Source organism: Gymnoscopelus microlampas (assembly GCF_963454915.1).
Source record: "Gymnoscopelus microlampas genome assembly, chromosome: 15".
Taxonomy (NCBI): Eukaryota; Metazoa; Chordata; class Actinopteri; order Myctophiformes; family Myctophidae; genus Gymnoscopelus; species Gymnoscopelus microlampas.
In genome coordinates this window covers 49,150,351-49,169,551 of record NC_139952.1, presented here as the reverse complement: position 1 = coordinate 49,169,551, position 19,201 = coordinate 49,150,351, and the positions used below count along the sequence as shown (strand labels likewise).

Genomic DNA, 19,201 nt, shown 5'->3' with positions numbered 1-19,201 from the left:
ATGGTTATCTGTATTTTCTTCTTCTGTTTTTAACTCATCATATGCTAATAAATGAAACTTCAAAAATCAAACAGAGAACGTGAATGTGTTCTCTGCTTTCTCCTGGACTAGAAGATGGAGAAGATGACAGCAGTGTGAGACTCCTAATTCAATTCTCCTGTCTCTCCCATTGCGACGGCACACACACACACACACACACACACACACACACACACACACACACACACACACACACACACACACACACACACACACACACACACACACACACACACACACACACACACACACACACACACACACACACATGAACACACACACACACACACACACACACACACACACACACACGGTGGAATGTAACATGGATCGTGACAGATTTGGGCTGCGAGCAACGGAGCCACAGCTCCTTGTTTCCCCGAAATTGATTTTTATTTTCTCTCTCTCTCTCTCTCTCTCTCTCTATTGAATTTACAATCAAGACCCAATAAAAAGAACAAGTGGTAACGCCTGCTTTCCTCTCACTGACACCAAATGGGCAGAATGATGACAAATCAATGAATCACAGCATCGTCATGTATACAACATTATCATTAATATCACCAATACAGAAACGTTACATTCAACTGGCATTTAAAACTACACTGCAGGTGATCTTTCAATGATATTGAAGTGTTATCTGTAAGGCTGTTTATCAACTCTCACTGTGATGATGTGTGTTGATGACATGTTGGGAAATGAGGTTAGCTGAGTTACACGTTGCTTCACTAAATTAGTAGAACTTTTTAACCCATTAAGACCGGGAATGCATCTGTGTCATTTTTTGATTTCTTTGGCTACTCAAAAATAGATCTACAAGCTCATAGTGCGGCACCGAGTGCTGATATGTAAAACAAATGAATTAAAAACATATATATATATGTAGCTTCTTGATGATTCGATCAATCAAAATGTAATCAACAGAATAATTGCTAAGAAGATAACGTATGGTTGCAGCTAGGGGTGTGCTGATACACTAATTTCACGATACGATACATATATAGATATATATATCGCGGGACGATATATCGGCACACCCCCTAGTTGCAGCATAAATAAATAAGGTCTCCAGTGTCTCCTAAGACCTGAAGCGATTTTTAAAAATGTTTTCTAAATCCTAACAGTTTTTTGAAAATAATCTAAAAAAATAAAATCAAGATTTTTCAAAAATAGCAGATCTACAGATCTGCGTTCCAGGTCTTAATGGATTAAACGCCACGACAATACATATCGCCACGAAAACGTATCGCGATATATCGGCACACCCTTAGTTGCAGCATAAATAAATAAATAAATAAATAAGGCCTCAGGTGTCTCCTTCTCACCGTGGCTGTTGCATCGTGACGTCTCCACCATGCGGTCGTCCTGGTCGTAGCACACCATGGCCTGGTAGCGGTAGCCCTGGCCGCACTCCTTGATGTCCCCCTGGACCTTCATGCCCAGCTGGCCCTCCACGCGGCCTCCCTCCGGCAGGATGCAGTCCGACCAGTTGCCCACGGGCTGGGCGTTGTACTTGTTGCAGGGGCAGTACTGGGTCTCTGACAGCGGGTACTGCTGGGTGTTCTTGCACTGGTCGCGCTTCTTGCTCTTGCCTGAAAGAAGAAGCAGAGGAGAAAGAGCTGCTTTTAGCAACAGACTGTTCTCTATCGTGGTCGAGACTGGCTCTCCACTACATATTATTCAATATGTACGGGAACTGACCCCCAGGGGCAGTGCTCGTGGATACTCTTTAAGACACATCACTCATGGTGGCCCTGCCCTGATCCGTGATCAGTGGGCTATTTAAGTCCCACCCAGGCAGAGCCACTTCGACTCTTTGATTTCCACGAGTGCAGACGCTTGTGGGCTCAGCTTAAGAAGATACAGAACGGGTGTTTGGCGGCGTGGTCCACTTACTTTGGGTAGAGAGCAGGTCTTGCAAGGCTCCTCTCGGGACGCTTGCTGCCGTATTTACACCAACACACAAGTATTCCATAGTATTCCATATTATTCCTGGCGTGGCGTGCACCCTGGTTCCGAATCTGACCTAGTCGGAGGACGGGCCAGGGCAGCTGCTGTTCTGCTCGAGTGATCAAGTTGTGAAGCCGTCTGTCGGCCGAACGCTTGGTCGCCGGCAGCGCCAGTGCCGCGGCTGCATTCTGGTTCAGAATCTGACCTAGTCGGAGGACGGACCAGAGCGGCTGCTGGCTTGTCACCGCCGCAGCGCGGTACCGAGGTAGAACCCGAGCGAAGCTGACCTAGTCGGCGGACCTCCGGGCCATCTACCACCGGTTATCATCGCCGCCGCGGCCCGCCTCGGCGGAGCCAAGTAAACAAACAAACAGAGAAAAGTTTGTTTGCGGCGTGTCCCTACTTCCGCGTCGACGCGAGAGGCGTCAGCGTAGGGGGAGGGGCCTGCGAAATAAATAAATAAGTGGAATAAGGATAGAGCTTGGCTCTGCTCATATACTTAGAGATTAAGTGTGGTATTAATATACACTTATATAAATGGATGAATATTAGGTGTATGAGTATACAAATATTCGAGCATTGAGTATATGAGTATATATATATAGTTATACAAATACATACGTACGAATATATACCTTATATTATTATTTTAGGTATATAGATAAGCATACATAGCGTTATTAGCAAACATGGCCAGCCCAGCGCCCCACGTGTGTCTGGGCTGTGGGATAAAAATGCCCTTGGAGGACGGCCATGATAGATGTATGCTTTGCTTGGGGACGGAGCACGCACGTACGGGCAGTATGGACCCCTCTGCGTGCATGAATTGCTTTATCCTGCCGGCTAGAGTGAGAGAGGCCAGGGCTAGGTCGTTTTCTCTCCAACCCCTGAACACCGCAATAGTGCAGCTGCTTCCGACCAAACGGCGTAGGAGTGCAGTTGGGGGCGACCAGTTGCCTGAGCCAGCTCCGGTGGCCACAATAACAGCCCCGCCCCCTCCACAGCGCCCCGCTGCCACCTTGGCGGTAGGACAGGAGGAGGCGTTTCCAGAGGGGGCGTCAGAGGATGAGGACGTCGACGTCCTGGGGTTCGACTCTGAGGAGGAGGACCTCCCCCCCGGTCAGGAGGGTGGTGATGGAGCACAGGCGGAGGAGGAGCTAGAGCAGCTCCCCACCTCGGTTCACGAGCTCATCGCTCGGGCTGCTCGGGCGCTGGACATAGAGCTGCCGGCAGAGCAGACGCGGAGGACCTCCCGGTTCGACGACGAAGCGGGGGACCAGCCGCGTCACCCCACCACACCGTTACTCTCTGATGTGGAGGACCTGGTACTCCAGCAGTTTGAGAATCCGACTAGCCTCCCGCGTTGGTCAGGCCTGGCGAAACGGCTGGCATGCGTGGAGGGTCGGGAGAGGATGGGCTGTGGCCCGCCTCCTCCCATGGATCAGGCCCTAGGGGCATTGATCACCCCCACCACATCGGTTCTGGGGAAGCTCAGTTGCCCAAGCAGGAACACAAGGGTTATGGATACCGCGCTTACCAGGGTACACGGAACTTTGGCAGTCCAGGGCCAGCTGGTTAACACAGGTGCTATCCTGGCCCTGTACCAGCGCCGTCTGGTCGGCCAGCTGGACAGTGGAACACCCGGCCTGGCCGCAGAGTTAAAGCAGGTGTCTTCACTCTTGGTGAAACTGGCGAAGGAGCAGGCGGTGGCATCGGGCAGGGCCCTGGCCTCGCTTTGGACGGCGAGGCGCCACCTCTGGCTGTCCCAGTCGCAGCTGCAGACTGAAGATCGGAACTGCCTGCTTAGATTGCCAGTGGTGCCATCGGCCATGTTCGGGCCAACTGCGACCACAATGCTCCAGCAGGCCCAGGAGGCCCGCCGGTGTGCCAAGGAGGTGTCAGGGGTCCTCCGCCAAGGGCGCCGCAGCGCCGCGGCTCCTCGGCCTACACCACCCCAGCCGGCTTATGCGGCTCCAGATGACCTAAGGGTCCAGCTGGACGCCTCTCGGCGGGGTAGGGCCGGGCGCGGCCAGCGCTCGGGACGGGGCCGGGGCCGTAAGCCCCGCAAGCCCCCGTCTCGGTCCTGACGGTGGGGGGGGCCCAGCCCCCTCTTGCCGTTCCCTGGAACAGAGGTTGTTCTGGGGGACGATTGGGGCGGACCCCTGGGTGGTCTCCACCATGACCCAGGGGTATCGGCTGCAGTTCCTGCACCCGCCCCCACGGACACGGTCTGTCACCTTCACAGTGGTGTCAGATGCACAGCACAGAGAACTTCTGGCTGCGGAGATCAACACTCTCCTGGCGAAGAGGGCCATCAGAGAAGTGCGGACCACCCAGCAAGCTGGGTTCTTTTCCCACTACTTCCTCATCCCCAAGAAGGATGGGAGGTTGAGGCCAGTGTTGGATCTGCGGGGACTCAACAAATTCTTGAGACCCCTGCGCTGCAGGATGCTGACGGTGCCGAGGGTCCGGCAGGCCATCCTCCCAGGCGACTGGTTCGCCACAATCGACCTGGAGGATGCTTATTTCCAGATCCCAATATGGGAGGGGCACAGACGATACCTCAGGTTCGCCTTCAATGGCAGAACCTTCGAGTTCTGTGTCCTCCCATTCGGCATATCGTTGGCCCCTCGCACGTTTACGAGGTGCATGGACGCAGTCCTGGGACCTCTGCGGGGAGAGGGCCTTCGCATCCTGAATTATCTGGACGACTGGCTGGTGTGTGCCAGCTCGGAGAGGCAGTGCCGCAACGACATGGCTCGGCTCCTGCAACATCTAGGGCACCTGGGCCTGCGCCTCAACAAGAAGAAGAGCAGGCTCCAGCCGTCACAATCCACAGAGTTCCTGGGCATGTGCTTGGATTCCAGGGCAGGGACCCTGTCCCTTACGCCGGTGAGACAGGCCGCCCTCAGGGCTTGCTTGTCTCAGTTTCGGCTGGGGGCCAGGGTGACCTGGAAGCTGTGCCTCCGCCTTATGGGGCTGATGGCAGCCACAGTACACGTCGTGCCCCTGGCTCTCCTGAACATGCGGCCAGTGCAGCGTTGCCTCCTGGGCCTGGGCCTTTGCCCGCTGAGGGACCGGCGGGTCATGGTGTTGGTGACACGCAGGCTGCGATTGGCCCTCCAGTGGTGGGAGCAGCCGACCACTTTGGCAAGGGGCAACATGCTGGGGCCGGTGCTACGCCGCCAGGTCGTGTCCTCCGACGCCTCCCTGGTAGGCTGGGGGGCCGTCCACGAGGGCGAAGGCGTGAGTGGCCTTTGGCAGGCACCGTGGTTGACGCAGCACATCAACCTCCTGGAACTGCGGGCGATATATCTGGCGCTACTACGCTTCCAGCAGGTACTGAGAGACCGCCATGTCCTGGTAAGGACAGACAGCACGGTGGCAGCGGCATATGTCAACAGGCAGGGGGGCCTGGGCTCCCCTCGCCTTTGCAGACTGGCACGGGCATTATGGGAGTGGGCGCACCCCCGGTTCAAGTCCCTGAGGGCGATGTATGTACCGGGTCTGGAGAACGTCGCCGCGGATCGTCTCTCCCGAGGGGGACCCCTCACCGCGGAGTGGAGGCTGCACCCTCAGGTGGTGCACGAGATCTGGAACCGGTACGGCACCGCCGTGGCCGATCTCTTCGCCTCCAGAGAGACGACGCACTGCCCTCGCTTCTTCTCTATGGGGAGGGACGATCCCCCCCTGGGCACAGATGCGATGGCACATCAGTGGCCGCAGGGTCTCCTTTACGCCTTCCCTCCCTTTGTCCTCCTACACCCACTCCTTCAGAGAGTTCAGGTCGAGGAGGTGAGCCTCATCCTGGTGGCCCCCAACTGGCCCCAGATGTTCTGGTTCTCGGCGATTGCACCCCTTCTCCGAGGTCAGCCCTGGGAGCTCCCGGTGCGCAGGGACCTCCTGTCTCAAGCCCACGGGACTCTCTTTCATCCCTTTCCCCAGGGACTCAGGCTCTGGGCTTGGCCCCTGAGAGGGCCGAGTTTCTAGCCATGGGGCTGCCCCCGCCGGTAGTTGCTACCTTGCTGGCAGCCCGGGCTCCATCGACGAGGACAGCGTATGCCTATCGATGGGCAACGTTCCGTTCTTGGTGCGATGCGAGAGGGCTGGATCCCCTCTCTTGTGGGGCCCAGGGCATCCTCCAGTTTCTCCAGGGAATGTTGGAGGCAGGCAGGTCTCCTACGACTGTGAGGGGAATGGTGGCAGCCATAAAGGCAAGCCGCGTTGGACCGCGGAAACTGACAGTGGATTGTTGCAACCTTATCGATCAGTTTCTTAAGGGGGCTCGTAGGGACCACCCCTTGCAGGGTAGGCCGGCAGCCCCCCCTTGGGATCTGGAAGTGGTACTGTCGGCCTTGCGGCACGGGCCATTCGAGCCACTGGAAACAGTAGAGCTGCAGTGGCTCTCCCTCAAGACAGCATTTTTGCTGGCGATGGTGACCGCGAAAAGAATAGGAGAGCTGCATGCCCTGTCGGTGCATGAGGAGTGCTGCCGCTTCTTGCCGGACGAAGCTGGGGTGGTACTGCGGCCCAACCCGGCATTCCACCCTAAGGTCTGGTCAGAGTCCCGAGCCGGTCAGTCCTTTGAGCTGCTCCCCTTCAACCCTCCGCAGGGAAGCGGTGAAGCAGGGCCGAGCGGGCAGTCCTTATTGTGCCCTGTCAGGGCCCTGAGGACCTACTGTCGGCGGACACAGGCCCACAGGACAACGGACCAGCTCTTTGTCTGTTATAGGCATAACCGCCTTGGAGAACCACTCTCGAAGGCTAGGCTCTCTCACTGGGTGGTGGAAACAATCCAAGAGGCGTACAGACAGGCAGGCAAGCCAGTCCCGTCAGGAGTACGGGCACACTCGACACGAGGCCTTGCTACCTCATGGGCTCTGTGGCGAGGTGCCTCGTTGTCCGAGATTTGTACGGCGGCCTCCTGGTCGGCGCCATCCACATTCACCAGGTTCTACTGCATGAACGTGGCAGCCAGCACCCCCTTCGCGGAGCGAGTGCTGGGCTCCAGGCAGTAGAGCAGGTCATACTCACCGTGCCTCCGAGACCCCGGCTCCCGCAGGACGGGCCCGGGCTCGGAGTGATGTCATGCATAGGAAGCTAGCCCTGCGCCTTGCGGGCTAGGTGGCTAATCAGTTGACTGGCCGGACGCCAGCTGGGACTAGGTAGCGTCTTGCGCCTAGACCACGAGCCTTCTTTTTTTGACTGGCCTTAGCGTCTGGCGGGGCCAGCTGGGCCTAGGTAGCGTCTTGCGCCTAGGCCACGAGTATTACATACTTCGTTGGATGGCAGGATTTTGGAGCACGCCTTGGGCTCTGATACTTCGGGCTTAAACTGCTTCGGGCTGCCGCGGGGGCAGCTAGGTCTGCTTATTTCCTCGCGGTGTGTCTTAGAGTGTTCCCGTACATATTGAATAATATGTAGTGGAGAGCCAGTCTCGACCACGATAGAGAACGGAAGGTTACATCCGATGTAACCCAGGTTCTCTGAGTGGAGAGACTGGCTCTCCACGAATCAGCCGCTCCGAAATTCGTGTCAATCAAAGTTAATCGAAGTGGCTCTGCCTGGGTGGGACTTAAATAGCCCACTGATCACGGATCAGGGCAGGGCCACCATGAGTGATGTGTCTTAAAGAGTATCCACGAGCACTGCCCCTGGGGGTCAGTTCCCGTACATATTGAATAATATGTAGTGGAGAGCCAGTCTCTCCACTCAGAGAACCTGGGTTACATCGGATGTAACCTTCCGTTACACCTGCGTTGTGAGAAGGAGCGAGAAGGAGCGATATAGCAGCTATTGTCCTCCCTGCAGCAATATGTGCGTGACATCATCCTACCCCAGGGGCTGGGCTACTTTAATGATGCAGAGGGCCACTATATTTCCACACTCACTCCAGAGGGACACATTGCATATACTGTCGGGCAGACACCTCTTATCTCTGTATTTTAACTTTTTTCGTAAATTAATGCTGTACTTCGCCATTCTATGTCACACAAACATTGCAAAAATAGCCGATCTACAAGCTTGTAGATCTGCTATTTTTGCAATTTTTTTATTGGAATCCAGAAACGTAACATTTGTATTTAATTTCAAATGCATTTAGTTATACTTATGTTAACTTCATGAACTTAAATACAAATACATTGGACATAAAATAGACAACAGAATGTTAATACTAGTCATTAAGCTACTAATATAGATAGACTGAAGTAATTAAAGCGGGTCATGTTTGTATGTTTGCAATTGTAACAGCTGAAATCAATAATATATCAGTATTTTGATATTAACCTGTGGGCCACATTAAGTGAAGGTGGGGGCCGCCAGTTTCCCATGTATGTCCTACCCAGAAGATATGCGGGAACGCCTACTGAGTGGCAAAAAAACTACTTTCTGGCCTTGACAGCCCCATTCATCCAAACAGAAAAGTCCTATCTGATTGTATCAAACGACGTTAAACTCACCAACATGGCAGCAGTACGGAAAGCTTGATAAGCTTGATTTTGTTTGATAAAAATCTACCGTAAAGACATGTTTCTGTCAATATATTCCGTGCAGATGATTATGTTTCTAAGTGTCAGAGTTTGGAAGCGCTCGTTTTTTCGATAACGCAACGTCCTGCTGCCTCCTGCATCATGTGACATGTATAAACTGGTACGCAGGACCGTTGAGTGATTTCCAACGAGCGCTTCCAAACATTCCATGCTGCTCAATGTTTTGCCGCTCAGTCTAGATGAGGGAGGCGTGTCCCGGTGGAACAGTGACTCATGTGCATACTCTCTGTAAGACTGCATACAACTCTGGTTGGTTTGATAAGGCTGACTATAGGATGGAGGGGATGTTTGAATCCAAGCCACTGGACTCTTAGTAGTGTTCAGTTGACTTAGCGTAGATGCTTAGTTTAGATGGATTTATTTTATTATTATAATGGCTTTTATTCATTTCTCTTTTTCTTGTCTGTACGGGGCAGACCAAAAGGACCACATGGGGGGAGGCCACGGGGCAGACCAAGGACCACTTTGGGGGGATTATCTCCACGCTGGCCATGGAACGCCTCAGGATATCCCAGTTAAAAGTAGTGAATATTTTGTATTGCGTTAACTTATTCTAATTCTCTGCTAGAACTGTTACCTTCATGATCTGGATAAGCAGATGAAGATGGATGGATGGATGGATGGATGGATGGATGCATGCATAAGATAAGATACAGTACAGGCAGATTAAAACAGGTTACAGGGCAAGAATAGTACAGCATGCAGTGGTGGAAAGTAACTAAGTACATTTACTTAAGTACTGTACTTAAGTACAATTTTTAGGTATTTGTACTTTACTTGAGTATTTCCAATTTCCAATACTTTTACTTCTACTCCACTACATCTCAGAGGCAAATATTGTACTTTTACTCCACTACATTTACTTGAAAACTTTAGTTACTAGTTACTTTTCAGATATAAAATATGCTATAATAAAACATACATTAACCACTTCAGCCCTATTTTATACATACTGTAGGCTATTTTCAAATATTTTGTACTTTTACTTTTGGTACTTTAAGTACATTTTGATGCCAATACTTTTGTACTTATTTTCTTAATTCTGGACTTTTACTTGTAACAGAGTATTTTTATATTGCAGTATTGATACTTTTACTTAAGTAAATAATTTGAGTACTTTTTCCACCACTGAGCATGATGGAGAGACACCACAGTCAAGGCAAAAAGAAAAGTAAACGTACAGTATATGGATGTATATCATATGGATGGATCATATGTGTTTACGGTTGGATCGTATCACTCACCCACTAGCATCCTCTTGCGGGTGCGGACCCCCACGCAGTCGGCGGTGCAGGAGGAGAACTTGGACCAGGGGGTGAGCTGACAGTCCTCTTGGCAGGGCAGCTGGCAGGGCTGGGTGAGCGCGGGCATGGAGCTGGCATGCTTCAGACACACCCCGATGTCTGCCTGTCCGCCGTCCTGTTTCCTGCATGACACGGCTGAGGAGGAGAGAGAGAGAGAAAGAGGAGGTTTAAGGCAGTGGTTCTCAAACTTTTTCGTGCCAATTAAGGACCCCCAAATAGACACTTATTAGCCCGCGGACCCCCATTTGAAAAGATAAGCCAGGGACCCCCATAATAGAAGATTTTTTACGGCTCTCTAGCAGTGATTTCAACCATTTTAATTACAAGGACCCCCCCGTTTGACATGCATTAGGCTACGGACCCCCATTTAATGGCATGTATGTCTCTGGGACCCCAATTCATATTGTAAAATCAATGTTAATTTAACTCTGAGAGTGTACAAATGGAACCAAATGGACCCGTTAGGGTCCATTTGGTTCCATTTGTACACTCTCAGAGTTACAGACCCATAAGGGTCCATTTGGCCCCTGTCCATCATTTTGCTGGGGACCCCCTGGAACCCCCTCAAGTACCCCTGGGGGTCCTCGGACCCCACTTTGAGAACCAATGGTTCTCAAAGTATCCGTATCTTCCGTATTGTTCAATAAAAAGCCTTTTAATCAGATCGTGGCCATTTTCTCTGAATTTTCTCCATATGCTTTCAATTACGCGACCCTATCGGTTGGGAGGTGTACTGCATGCACTCTGATACATTATATCACCACAGATCGGATTAAAATGTTTTTTTATTGAACAATACGGAAGATACGGGTACTACGGGTGTATGTATACACTCTCAGAGTTATGGGGGTCCTTGAAATTAAAGAGTGTGAGAACCACTGTGCTAGGAACAGAGTCTTCATTAGTATCATTGGTAACACCTGTGAGGGAAGTAAGGCAGAGGCCCAATTTCTCTCCAATAAGGCTGCTGTGCACAGAGCTTATTATAGCATGCACTCTTCTTAGCAGACACTCTTATTCAGAGCGACTTAACATCGACCTGAGCTATAGCGACACACATCCACTATGGTCATTAAGGTGTGATTAACAAAGCATTGGCTCTCAAACAGAGCATGATGCAGGGGCCGAGCGGACCTCAACCATAAAGTTTACACCAGTGGTTCTCAAACTTTTTTTTATCTCAAGGACCCCCAAATTGACACTTATTAGCCCGTGGACCCCCATTTGAAAAGATATGCCAAGGACCCCCATAAGAGAAGATTTTTACGGCTCTAGCAGTGATTTTCAACCATTTTAACTTCAAGGACCCCCCATTTTGACATGCATTAGGCTACGGACCCCCATTTTTTAGCATTTCTATCTCTGGGACCCCAATTTATATAGTAAAATCAATGTTAATTTAACTCTGAGAGTGTACAAATGGAACCAAATGGACCCTAACAGGTCCATTTGGTTCCATTTGTACACTCTCAGAGTTACAGACCCATAAGGGTCCATTTGGTTCCATTTGTACACTCTCAGAGTTACAGACCCATAAGGGTCAATTTGGTTTCTAACTATCATTTAGCTGGGCCCCCCTGGAACTCTCTCAAGGACCCCTGGGGGTCCCCGGACCCCACTTTGAGAACCAATGGTTTACACAACGTATCTGAATGCTTAAAGAATATCTCCACTGCACACAAGTACTGTACGTACGCACACATGCATGCTCGCACGCACGCACGCACGCACGCACGCACGCACGCACGCACGCACGCATGCGCGAGAGTTTAGGACAGACAGGGGGTCCTGGAACCCCCTCAAGAACTTGTTTTTTGGTCATTGGAAGATAGCTGATCCTGTAGATTTGCTGATTTTGAAAACACAAGTCTTGAAAGATCTTAACGTTAATGTTGATACATTTTCTCCCTGGCATAAAAAAAATAAATAAAAAACTTTTCAAATTTTACGGCCAAAATACGTATCAATTTGGGGGTCCTTAAGTTGAGAAGCACTGGAACTTGTGAGTGGGCTCTCTGCGGATTACGTAACTGTTGGCGTTCCACCCAGAAAAGAATGAGGCAGATTGCATCGAGTGGCCGAGCGAGCACTAAGAGCTGTGTATTGAATTGCCTCTCTCTCTGTCAGTATAGTGTTACAGGTAATGGAGCCTGTCTGAGACGGACCGTCAGGATGTTCACATCATTGGAGTCAGTTAATGACCACCGACTCTGTTAGAGTCTAACAGAGGTCTGCACCGTACCGACTCTGTTAGTCTAACAGAGGTCTGCACCGTACCGACTCTGTTAGAGTCTAACAGAGGTCTGCACCGTACCGACTCTGTTAGTCTAACAGAGGTCTGCACCGTACCGACTCTGTTAGACTCTAACAGAGGTCTGCACCGTACCGACTCTGTTAGACTCTAACAGAGGTCTGCACCGTACCGACTCTGTTAGACTCTAACAGAGGTCTGCACCGTACCGACTCTGTTAGACTCTAACAGAGGTCTGCACCGTTCCGACTCTGTTAGAGTCTAACAGAGGTCTGCACCGTTCCGACTCTGTTAGAGTCTAACAGAGGTCTGCACCGTACCGACTCTGTTAGAGTCTAACAGAGGTCTGCACCGTTCCGACTCTGTTAGAGTCTAACAGAGGTCTGCACCGTTCCGACTCTGTTAGAGTCTAACAGAGTCGGTACGGTGCAGACCTCTGTTAGAGTCTAACAGAGGTCTGCACCGTACCGACTCTGTTAGAGTCTAACAGAGGTTAGAGTACCTGTACCTGTAAATGTTACTTTAGACCACTGGTGTTAGGGTATTTCATGTGGAATTCCTGAATCAACGGTTAGGTTAAACACACACACACACACACACACACACACACACACACACACACACACACACACACACACACACACACACACACACGCGCCCCCCTAATTTTGACTGAACCAAGAAGCCTTCATTGTTATTATTGTGCTGAAGTAATAAGCAAAATGCAAAAGAAAACATGTGCATTTTTTTCAGTGGGTGTCAATTTGACGGGCTCATTACAAATGTATTTCTCTCCAAGTTTGCACAAAATAATGACAAGGTCTCTGCTCACTTCTCGCTTTGTTTGAACTGGTTGGAGGTTTGTAAAGAATCTGAACCAATCCCACAAGTTCATTGTGTTTGCTGGCTCTCTCATCCGTGTTCACACTGAGTGGTATAACAGTCGGCAGCAATCAATCATTTGGTGTTGCGTTGAAAACTGTACCTGTTAAATTATTAGGCCTACTGAAAATTTATCCTAAAACATTAAAGAGTCGCACAATCGGTTCAGCTGAAAATGAAAAAGAAAGAAAGAAACGTTTTGATATGCCCGCTGTGTGAAACAGCATGAGAGGAGCACGCCACAATAGCACTCCTAAACAATTTCCTAAACAAGACAAAAGCTCCAATTGTCAGAGATTGCTCCAATGCCGTTATGAGTTCTGCTCCTGAGATGCACCGGACCAGCTTGAAACCTGGCTTGAGGCACGATGGAAATCTTGAAGATAACCACTTTGAGAACCACACTTGTATGGCACAAAATATGTTTTTTAGATGGGGGTCCACGGCCAAATACATGTCGTCTTACACTTGACATGAACAAGAGAAAGCCAAGAGTTTAGCCCAGAGAAAGGACATTCTTCTTGTCTCTATGGAATGGCGACTGAGAACTTTAATCCGTGGCTACTCTGGAATTTGAATCTTTCTTGCAGTCAGCAGTGTCGGCTCTGAGGACCGCACTTCAGTCTGTTTCTTTATCCTTTACATCTTTCCTCCGGTGAGTTTCCTTAACATTTACAGCTTCATTAAAGATGCATGCGGCCCAGGGTGAGACTTTGAAGTCCTTCTCCTCACGGTGTACTTCCAGAAGGGAGATGTAGGGAGGATGTAAAGGATCTGATCAAAAGGTTTCTGTATAACGTCCCAGCACCACCCAGCACCACCCACCTGCACCTGCTCAACTGTCAACTGTCATGATGTGTTTAGAATGCACACAGGGGTTCGGAGTGCATCTCATGAACCACAGAAGCTACTCAGCTCAGAGCTATATGTTACAGTCAGCCACAGCTGTGTCCTACACAATTAAATCACTTCATTGTTGGTATAGAGCCCCGAAGTCCTGACGTCACTGCCAGTAGAGGGCGCTTTCCGGAGGTTCATGGCTTTACTTTTTGTATTGATATCCTCATTGGGAATCTTAGATCGCTTCACATAAGAACTATGTTCCAAAAATAAACACACCACCCTGGCGATTTTACTCATATGGATATGAAGCATCGACTGAAGGTGTAAATGTACACATTTACCCAAAGTAATAACACAATATAAACACTAGAAACAAGACAAACAATCCACAGACTACATTTCCCATGAATGCGGCCGCTGTAAGGACAGTGATTTCAGACCCAGAAGTAGTAGTTCTTAAGACTTTTAAGGCAGAATTAATTCCATTTTCGCCAGAAACAGGCTGTATCAAATATGAATGAATATCATAAACGATGCAGAGCCACGCCCCCCTGACAGAAACGCCAGGGTGGTGTGTTTATGTTTAGAACACAGTTCTTATATGACGTGATCTAACATTCCCAAATGGGGATTATACAACACAAAAAATAAAGCCACGAACCCGTGGAACAGCGCCCTCTAGTGGCAGTGACATCTGACTTCGGTGCTCTATTGTTACATTCCTAGTGTTTGGAATCAGATAGGCTGTAGTTTCTATTAGCTTTGAATCTCTTTCTATGATGTCACTGGCAGGCGGTTTTCTGACAAACCGTCCACAGCCTTCCTCTGAGACACAGAGTGAGTTGACAGAAATGGTACCGTATCATAATGAGGATCAGTTATGTGAAGATAGGGTTGAACATGGGAGCATAGTGTGTGTCTCTGCTGACCTCTAGCCTGCAGCCCGGGGCCACACGTCTCCTGAGCTCCTGGACTGTCCTGACGAACCGACCAGGGAACCAGCTGGCATCTCCTCCACTTGTGTGTTTTCCACCTACACAAACACACACACACACACACACACACACACACACACACGCACACGCACACGCACACGCACGCGCACACGCCATAGAACAGCAAGGTGTCAAAATAACGTTTCAGACATGTTTTTCCCCTCTAGATTAGCTTGAAATTAAATTCAAATAAAATAGGGATGCAACGGTTAATCAAACTAATTGATTTAATCGATTATAAAAAACGATGATCGATAATTTTATAAAAATAATTGATTAATAATCGATCCCTATTTTGGGCATGTAATTATAGGCAAAACTCTTTAATATAGCAGTATAATATAGCTCACAAAGCGTGGCATGACAATTTGTTGTGAGCTCGTAGATCTGCTATTGTCACTATTTTTGCACAACACATAATTGCTGAGAAAATTAAATAACACACAGTAAAAAGCAGTGTACGTAGAATAGATACAATGTATCCTTGCCATGAGGATGTAGTTTGTAGATGCCTGTAGCCATGAGGATGTAGTGTGTAGATGCCTGTAGCCATGAGGATGTAGTGTGTAGATGCCTGTAGCCATGAGGATGTAGTGTGTAGATGCCTGTAGCCATGAGGATGTAGTGTGTAGATGCCTGTAGCCATGAGGATGTAGTGTGTAGATGCCTGTAGCCATGAGGATGTAGTGTGTAGATGCCTGTAGCCATGAGGATGTAGTGTGTAGATGCCTGTAGTCATGAGGATGTAGTGTGTAGATGCCTGTAGCCATGAGGATGTAGAATAGATACCTGTATCCCTGACATGAGGACGGAGCGTCGCACTCTCTCTCCTGGCTCAGCACCTCAGGACAGTCCTGTCCCCCATTGGCTGGCAGCTGGATGATGATGCGTTTCCTGGACTGTTTCCTCTTGACGTTGCGACCTTTGAACAAAAAGAAAAGAAAATTATAATCCAGAGGAACACACATGTTAACGCCGGTATTAACCCATTAAGACCTGAGACCGATTCTACAAAATGTCTTCTAAATCCTAACAGTTTTCTGAAAATACTTTATGTTTCTTTCTCAGTGGTTCTCTAACTTTTTCATGTCAAGGAACCCCAAACATGATATGTATTTGGCCGCCGACCCCCATCTCAAAATATGTTGTTCCAGGGACCCCCAGAAGCAAAGATTTGAGTTACAAATGTTCGCTTTAGAAATATAATTATATTCAAAGGTTTGCACACATTTTCTCGATTTTTCAAAAATAGCAGATCTACAAGCTCATAGCGCGGCACTCGGTGCCGCGCTATGAGCTTGTAGATCTGCTATTTTTGAATAGCCAAAGTGTAAAATAATGCTTTTTTTTTTAGCTCAAATCAAAAAGTGACACAGTTTCGTTCTTAATGGGTTAAAAAGACGACACAACAGAACCGCATAAAACCAACGATCCTGTTTGTTTCGAGCCGTTGACATCTCTCATGAACGCAAAAACGGAAATGCATTGTTGCCAGGCAACCGTCTAATATAGAGCACTGGAACCGAACGATGTAATCGCCGGGGCCAATTTGAAACCTCTTCTCCACACACACAGAGAGAGAGAGAGAGCGGAACGGAAGAGCCATATTTAGAGCTCTCACAATGCTTGTTGTTTGCGTAGACATATGGCAACACAGCTCTCATCATATTCCCTCCAGTCATTACGCTCGATGGATTATTGGCATCGCTGCTTCTTCACAGACATCTGCTGAGGATCCTAGATCAGCCTGTTTTACATCCAACGCCTGTTTTACATCCAACGCGGTCGTAATCCTTTTTTCTTCTGCGGTTTGTTTTGGATTTTTTTGGCACTTTGTTCGGACTCATTTGGAAATGATTTTTTGCATTTTGGAAGCTCAGCATTTCCAGCTTCACCACATGATCTCAAACAGTCAGCGCTCCGGGCCTCTGGGCCTCTGGGCCTCTCGCCAGCGTAATGCGATGCTACTAGGCTAGATATCAGTGGTGGAAAGTAACTAAGTACATGTACTCAAGTACTGTACTTAAGTACAGTTTTGAGGTATTACTTCTACTCCACTACATCTCAGAGGAAAATATTGTACTTTTACTCCACTACAATTATTTGAAAACTTTAGTTACTTCGTATATTTTGATAATTATTACAAAACATACATTAACCACTTCAGCCCTATATACATTTCGGCCATTTGAAAACAGCAGAAAAATAATGTAGATCTGCTATTTTCAAATTATTTTTAGATTTGAAAACTTGTGAAATGGCACATTCTGCATATGAATACTTTTACGGGTTGGTACTTTAAGTACATTTTGATGCCAACACTTTTGTACTTTTACATTTTTAATACATTGCAGTATTGATACTTTTACTTAAGTAAAACAATTTGAGTACTTTTTTTTCCACCTCTGGGCCTCTCGGCCAGCGTAACGCGATGCTACTAAACTAGATATGGACTTCCTGTGAGGGGCCGTATCCTCCTGAGGGCCACACAGAGAGGCTTTTTGGACACCGCAAGAAAGCACATGATGAAGATGGAGATCGATACTCCACTTGATTTTATTAGCCCTGCAGCAGAACTGAACATTAAGGCCAAGAAAAACTCCATTCTGTTTCAGCCCCATTTACAGCACACTGACACACTTTATGAAGCACACAGCTGAGTGGGTAGAGAGGCCGTCTGGGACCGGGACAAGTAGTAGTCGGTTTGGGTTCGACCCCTTTCAGTGTATACGTGTTATAAAGTGTCCCATATGTGCAAAGACACTACAAACCAGTAACTGCTCCCTCGCCGTGTCCGCGTGCGCTCATCATAGCCATCTGAGCAGCAATCAGCTAGGTTAAGCCATTAAGAACGGGAACGCATCTGTGTCATTTTTAGCTTTGCTTCTGGGGGATTCTACAAATGTCTTCTAAATCCTAACAGTTTTTGAAAAAAACCTATGTCGTTATATATCAGTGGTTCTTTTTCATGTCAACGACCCCCTAAGTTATATGTATTTGGCCGCGGACCCCCATCTCAAAATATGTTGTTCCTGGGACCCCCCAGAAGCAAAGATTTGAGTTACGAATGTTCGCTTTAAAAAACATATATATATTCAAAGATTTGCACACATTTTCACAATAACAAAAAAATAGCAGATCTACAAGCTCATAGCGCGGCACTCGGTGCCGCGCTATGAGCTTGTAGATCTGCTATTTTTGAATAGCCAAATGAATCTAAAAATGACACACAGATGCTCCCTCTTTACCACTGAACGTGGTTTACATTTTCACGGAGCTGTGATGTGAATCTATGCTGACACTCAGCATGAATTTCCATTTGGTTTCACTTCTTTATTCAGTGTGAACATTGCTCCCATCGCAGCCGAGTTCTGACAGCCAGTCATATCGCTGTAAAAAAGCAACCCACAGTTGGCCTGGTAGCTTGCTAAATAACCAGCCAGATACGGTCATATTATGTCGTATATATATAGGCAGAACCGTTACATTTTTGTCAAGAACATTTAGGAATCGAGGGACACTTTAGTAAATACACGCTAGATTATGTGTTCTTCCTGGGATTCTATTTGCAACAGCTTGAATAGCTACATCGATATGATCGGGATAACGTTATACCACCGTCCTTTGTCGTTTTGAAATGTCTGCCACAGTTGCAGTGGTGTAAAGTAACTGAGTTTATTACACGGCTTGGTTGAATGCTCGATTATGATTGGTCAGTCATCGGTCATTATTTCTGGATAATGACCGATGAGCTCTATAACGGACCGCTGTGTAATCAGAGACTCAGAACACCTGCTCATGTCAACCTAAGCTGCTTGGTTTTATGCTTTATCCAACATGACAGCCATGTAAACAAACAACCAATGTCATTTACAACTAAACGTTGCTCTCAAGAATGTTTTTGAAAACATTTGAAGTGAGAAATAGACGATGCAATAACCGAGAAGTCATTCTATTTGATCCACTGCACTTCCTTGTTTATCGTGGTTCAACAACGGGGGAATACCAAAACGCTCGCCCTAAAACACAGTCGCCCCGGGGCAAATCCGGCGGTATTACAGGCAAATCGGCAATTGAAATTGAAATTTAAAGCCCGACAGGGCGATTAACCACCTCGGCTGCGCCTCGGTGGTTAATCGCCCTGTCGGGCTTTAAATTTCAATAATGACTACCTCCCCATGCATTATCCCTTGCACATTTACTCTTATTATTTAAGTACTGTACGTTTACTTCTACTCCACTACATCTCAGAGGCAAATATTGTACTTTTACTCCACTATAATTATTTTAAAAAACTTTGTAGATTTGTATTATTATTACAAAACGTACATTAACCACTTCATCCCTATATACATTTTGGCCATTTGAAAATAGCCGATCTACAAG

The 19,201-nt window shown here is 48.1% G+C and overlaps 1 protein-coding gene across 1 annotated transcript in view; it reads right to left on the bottom strand.

The window, feature by feature from the left end:
• Positions 1-19,201, bottom strand: part of thsd7aa (thrombospondin, type I, domain containing 7Aa) — a gene marked incomplete at both ends in the record, with an annotated part of 204,039 nt that overhangs the window by 62,035 nt on the left and 122,803 nt on the right. The window contains 4 exons of the mRNA XM_084080528.1: positions 1,365-1,631; positions 9,785-9,979; positions 14,750-14,853; positions 15,605-15,737. Of these exons, the coding sequence (XP_083936654.1) occupies positions 1,365-1,631; positions 9,785-9,979; positions 14,750-14,853; positions 15,605-15,737 (699 nt within the window). The remainder of the gene's footprint in view (positions 1-1,364; positions 1,632-9,784; positions 9,980-14,749; positions 14,854-15,604; positions 15,738-19,201) is intronic.